This window comes from Alligator sinensis, unplaced genomic scaffold (assembly GCF_000455745.1).
Source record: "Alligator sinensis unplaced genomic scaffold, ASM45574v1 scaffold1740_1, whole genome shotgun sequence".
Classification (NCBI taxonomy): Eukaryota; Metazoa; Chordata; order Crocodylia; family Alligatoridae; genus Alligator; species Alligator sinensis.
In genome coordinates this window covers 80,133-85,430 of record NW_005843154.1, presented here as the reverse complement: position 1 = coordinate 85,430, position 5,298 = coordinate 80,133, and the positions used below count along the sequence as shown (strand labels likewise).

The 5,298-nt window shown below is 58.0% G+C and overlaps 2 protein-coding genes across 2 annotated transcripts in view; one reads left to right on the top strand and one right to left on the bottom strand.

Annotated features, from left to right (window-relative positions):
* Window positions 1-2,635, top strand: part of LOC112548383 — a 3,981-nt gene extending 1,346 nt beyond the window's left edge. Inside the window, exon 3 of the mRNA XM_025194052.1 lies at window positions 92-2,635. Coding sequence (XP_025049837.1) covers window positions 92-517 — 426 coding nt within the window. The 3' untranslated portion in view covers window positions 518-2,635. The remainder of the gene's footprint in view (window positions 1-91) is intronic.
* Window positions 2,636-4,932: 2,297 nt separating this feature from the next.
* The window catches only part of VARS (valyl-tRNA synthetase), a 26,183-nt gene continuing 25,817 nt past the window's right edge, over window positions 4,933-5,298 (bottom strand). The window contains 2 exon segments of the mRNA XM_025194051.1: window positions 4,933-5,137; window positions 5,283-5,298. The exon segment at window positions 5,283-5,298 is cut by the window's right edge and continues 41 nt beyond it. Coding sequence (XP_025049836.1) covers window positions 5,069-5,137; window positions 5,283-5,298 — 85 coding nt within the window. The 3' untranslated portion in view covers window positions 4,933-5,068.

Sequence of the window (5,298 nt, the reverse complement as noted above, 5' to 3'; positions counted from 1 at the left end):
GAGCGGGGGCACAGGGGTGGGGGCTGCAGGGTGGGGAGTAAGGGGCACCGGCAGGGCTGGGGAATAACAACTAAGCACTGCCTTCCCCCAGGGCAGCGCCCCCCCATGCTCCCACCAGGACCAGGCCAGGGACCCCCCCATCCCGCTGCGGAAGAGGCTGGAGTTTCAGCAGCAAACGCTGTCGGTGCTGCGAGAGCAGAACCGCTTGCTTCTCGAGGTGAGGAGGCTGCAGGGGGCAGAGGACACCGAAGCGGCCGACCAGGTTGCTGCCATGGGCCCGTCCGTGGCCAACTCCGTTGTGGAGCTGGGCCCAGGATGGCCCATGGGGCCGCTGTGGCCGACCCAAGATGGCTGCCAGGCCCCATTGCCTGCTGGGCCAGGATGGCCGACCGCTGCCAACTACGTGGTGCCCCCGTGGGCATTAGGCGCTGCGCGAGGCCTCTGTTTACAATGGCCGAATCTTGAGGCTGCGGGTGGGCCCCTGACGTGGCCGATACCCCACGGTAGGGCTGCTTGAGGTGGGGGTGACAAATGGCTGCACCAACGGGTCTGTTTGGGAGCCGGCAATGGGGGAGGCCGGATTCAAGATGGCTGCTGGCACGGGGCCCTAGGCCTGGGGGGGATGGTACCTCGGGGAAGGACGGGCTGTTGGTAGTGAGACAAGGTGGATGCCGGAGAAGCCAGCCTTGCCCAACAGCACCCAGATGGCTGCTAGGGTAGTGGGTTCAAGATGGCCACTTTGCTGGCAGCACAAAGTACACCCCAGCGAATTGCACAATTATGCACACGTGTAATAGTGTGCATATAACATACGACCACGCATAATCACATTATATTGCATAATTTAATCTGGGCAGGCTCTGTGCCTCCGGGGCTCCTGGCACCACGAGCGGTGCTGTGCAACTGGACAGCGGGGAGGGGAGCTCCTGCCTGCCGCGGGGCATTGCACCCCCCTGCTGTTGGCAGCAGCGGCAGGTCCAAGATGGCCCCCTCTCCCCCTGCCCTGCTAAGCCAGCCTCGTGAGGGCCTGCCTTACATGGCTGCCCTGGGGGGGGCCTGGCCCAAGATGAACACCCTTGCCCCCCCAACTGGGAGATCCCTCCCCAAGGTGACTGCTTCTTCTGGGAGGGAGACCCCGAGATGGCTGCCCCCCAAAGGGCCTGCCCCAGGTGGCCGCCCATCGCTATCTCGGCTGCAGGAGGCGTCGGCCAAGAGCGAGCGCATCGCACGGCTGGAGCGGGAGAAGGCAGTGCTGGTCCAGCTGCTCCGGGAGACCCGGGGCAGCTGCAGCACAGCCCACAGGGCGCCCACGTTCCTCTGAGGTCACTTCCTGCTTGATGACATCGTGCCTGCTGAAACGGAACCCCAGCGTGGCAGCCTGTGTTGCTTAGCGATGTCACTTCCTGCTGCTCCTCCTCATCCTAAGGTTGCTGCCTCTGAAGTCACGTGCGCAGTGGTGTCTTCCCCCAAACTGATGTGGTCTGCAGGAACCCAGGCAGCTGGGCCGCCCGCCTGTCCTGCCCACGCTGGAGTTCGTTGCCCTACTGGGTGCCCCAGGCTTTCCCTCGCCTGGAGAACCCAGGTGCATGGGTCCCCTCACTTCCTCATGGCCACATTTCCTTCTGTCCTTCTCTCATACAAACACACAACTCCAAACATGTGGGTCACCCCCACCCCCAGGCATCTGGGGCATGTGTGTGCGTGTGCACGCACACACACCACCCAGGCATCCATGACAGACACAACCCAGGCACACGAGATGCACACATACCCCTTTGTGCCTCTCCCTTGAACACCCTCCTCCCCAGGCCCTGAGGACCCCGCTCCTCCCAGACCAGGTTCCCAGTGCGTGCCAACTGGGCCTCTGGGACACGCTTTCTAAGATAAGAGGTAGCATGGTAAGAGCCCGACCCTTCACTCCTGGTGGCTGCAGCTGGCCGATCATCTCGGCCACTTCCATTCGTGCCTGGGAGACGGCAGCACTATAATCACAGAGTGCCTTCCTCCAAAACAGTGGTCACCAACCAGTTGATCTCCATCAACTGATTGGTCATGGAGCCTCTGATAGTCAATCTCAGGGTGAGGGGTGGGCACCAGATCCTGCGGTGCCCTTTACAGACAAAAAGTGATCTTCACCATGAAAAGGTTGCAGACCACTGCTCCACAGGGTTTGTTTCAGACCCCCCTGGCTCTCCACCCTCCTTCCACCACTATACATATAAGTATCCATTGAACTCTTTTTTCGTGAGAGTTGGCTTTACTGAAAACAATCACGAGACTCCTGATTTCCAGGTCAAATTAACTCTGACTCATGATCTGATAAAGAGATCAAATTTTGGGATTTTTTCTTCTGGCATGTGTAGAGAGTGCAAAGCTGGTAAGTCGGTGTAGGACAGGGGGTAGGGAGGTTGATTGAGACCCCCATGGTGAGGGAGGAAGTGGGGCAGGGGCTGTAGCGAATGAAGCCTGGGGGCCAGGGCAAGTCATGCAACAGCAGTGGGCAGCTGTCTGTGCGTGTCTGCCCCTCACTCCCAAGCCATACCCCACCAGCCCTGCTGCTGCCCTCCACAGCACCCTGCATCCTGCCAGGGTGTGGGGGGGACCCCCTCCTCGAGCTCCACACCCACAGCCCCACACCTTCACAAATAATGCCCCCCCCACCACACATTTTTAATTTAATTTAATTTTTAATTTATTATTTAAAAACAATACTTTCTTTGAAAAAATCTAGTTGGTCTAATAAAAGATATCACCTCTACCATGAGTCCCGATTCCTTCCTCCCCACACATACAGACTTCAAAAATAGCAATTCATGAGTTACATTCCAAATTCCTTGATTTTTAAGTTTGTCTCACAATTTTTGACGTGGGCTGGCAATTCTGTTTTATTGATACATTACCATTTTTAAGGAATTTGGAAGCCTTCCAGTGCCTCGATCATGATAATAAAATAAATTCTAAATACCTATATATTCTGGTGTTTTTGTTTTATAGAGAATCGGAGCTCCCACTGCCCCCTTCACTCACCAAGATGTGGGTCCAGCTGCGGCTGTCGTCGTCCCCCCCGCTGCTTTGTGGCACTGGGCAGTCCTGATATGGCCGTGCCCCTCACTCTCAACCCATAGCCTCCTCAGCCCTGTGGGTGCCCCTCACTCCCAACCCACAGCCGCCCACCCCAGCCCTGCCAGTGCCTCTCATAGAATAAACAGACAGTGAGGGTTGGAAAGGAGCCTCAGAAGGGACCTCAAAGCAGGCCCAGCCCCAACTAGATCATTCCAGCCAAGGCTCTGTCAAGCTGGGGAGACTCCACCACCTCTGGGTATCCTGTTCCAGTGGTTCACCACCCCCCCAGCCACAGTGTTTCCTAATATTCAACCTCAACTTCCCTTGTGTAAGTGGAGCCCATTGCTCCTTGTTCTGGTCACCCAACTTCTATTATCAGAAGGAATGAGGGCTCCTGGGTTGTTTGCCAGCTCTGGGAGGACTGCAGACCTCAGACACGAAATCAGGAGGGCCGAGGAGCCAGGACACCTGGGTTCTCACCTCCCTCAGAGGACTGTAGGACCTAGTGGGCTCAAGCTCGGGGAGGGGGAGCTGGGAGCCCTATTCTGCATTGGTCACCTCACTGCTTTGCTGTTGGCTTTTGCAGCTTAAACTTCAGAAATTGCAGAAACGACGGAAGACGTTTCGAGGCATACTTGAATGCCTTACAAACGCACTCCTATGGTCTCCTTCACATTTTTGTAGTTGACCTTCCTGTCAACGAGGCATGTGTCCACTGCATTCTCTCCTTTCCTGGAGAAAAAAACGCTTTCTCCAACATCGCACTCCATGACCAGCCTTCCGCAGGCACTTCAGCTCAGTGGAAAACTTCTCTATGGCCATGTTCAAAGCTTCCCTAACCTTGCTGGGCACTCGCTGCAGACTCATCACCTTCAACCGCACTGTCTTGAGGTTCTTCTCGCTCAGGCGGTTTCTGCTGAGCGGAAGCATCTTCCGATACATTGCCCAGGTCTTTGCTTGGACGCTGTAGGTAGGACTCCCCTCCTGCCATTTGATGGTGACCATGAGGGCCTTGCCTGAGAAGAACCACAGCCTTGTCCCATCCCACTTCACATCCATGGTGGGGATCTCTTGGAGGCTCGCTGCCTCATTGGGAAACTTCTCCAGGAAGAAGGGGTCAAAATAGCCTCTCAGCTCTGCTCGTCTCTTCTCAGGATATCAGCCCCTTGTGGATTCTCTGGAGGTTCTCCATGCTCAGCCTTTGGGGCTGGGGAATAACCTTTCCAGGAACGCGTCGGCCGGGGGTTCCTTGACTTCGTAGCGAGGATCCCCCTGGGGGCTGCCTCTGGCATGGGGCACCCTGCTCTCGCACTCCCCTTCTCCAGAGATAAACACCCACTCTGTCCCCTGGCCTGCAAAGACCATCGGGCATTGTCCTGCACACACTGGGGGAATTCCTTTAAGGGCCAGCTCGAAGCATCTTAACCTGGGAGTCATCTGCAGCTCTTGCTGGGCCTGAACTTTCCTCAGGCCCTCGGTGCTCATGGTCCTTCCTGCAATGGGGGCCGGGGGGATCCGAGCCCTGCACTCCTCCCCCCCGCCCCCCAACAGACCCTCCCGAGTGGCTGCGTGGGTGGCACCCCCAGCTCAGCCATGGCTGCACCCAAGAGCTCCCCAGACGCCTGGGACCCCTTCCCTGCAGGAGGGGCAAGGTGGGGTTTCTATTCTTATCAGTGGGGGGAGCGGGGGTCTTCTGGAATGTTCCATCACTTGCTCTCGTCCGTCCCCCAGTCCCAGCTCCCCTCCCAGAGAACCCGGGTGTCCAGGCTCCTGGCCCCCACACCTCAGCCATGGTACGGCCCACCACCACCCCCACACCTCATCATGGGATGCCCCAGACACAGCCCCCCACCACATGCCCTCCGCAAGCAGCTACCCAATCACAGGGGCCATCTCAAATGGAGCAAAATAGTTTAATGTCTCTGATACCCGATCAGCCGGGAGAAAGTGGAGGGCAGGGGGCTCCGCCTGTCTATCCACCCCCCTATTCCTGTCTGTGGGGGGCTCACAGCAGAGTCTGGAAGGTGGCCAGCGCCTCATCCGTCTTGCGCAGCTCCACCTCCATCTGGGCCAGCTGCAGGTCAGAGGTCAGGGGTCAACACCCCTGTGGCCAAGCACTATGCCATGATCCCCCCTGCTGGACCCCGCCTTCTCACCCACCACTCCTAGTGACCCCTCGCCCCACAGCCCCGTGACCCCCTGCCCTCCTGGGCTCCTACCTTGGCAGCGTCGGCC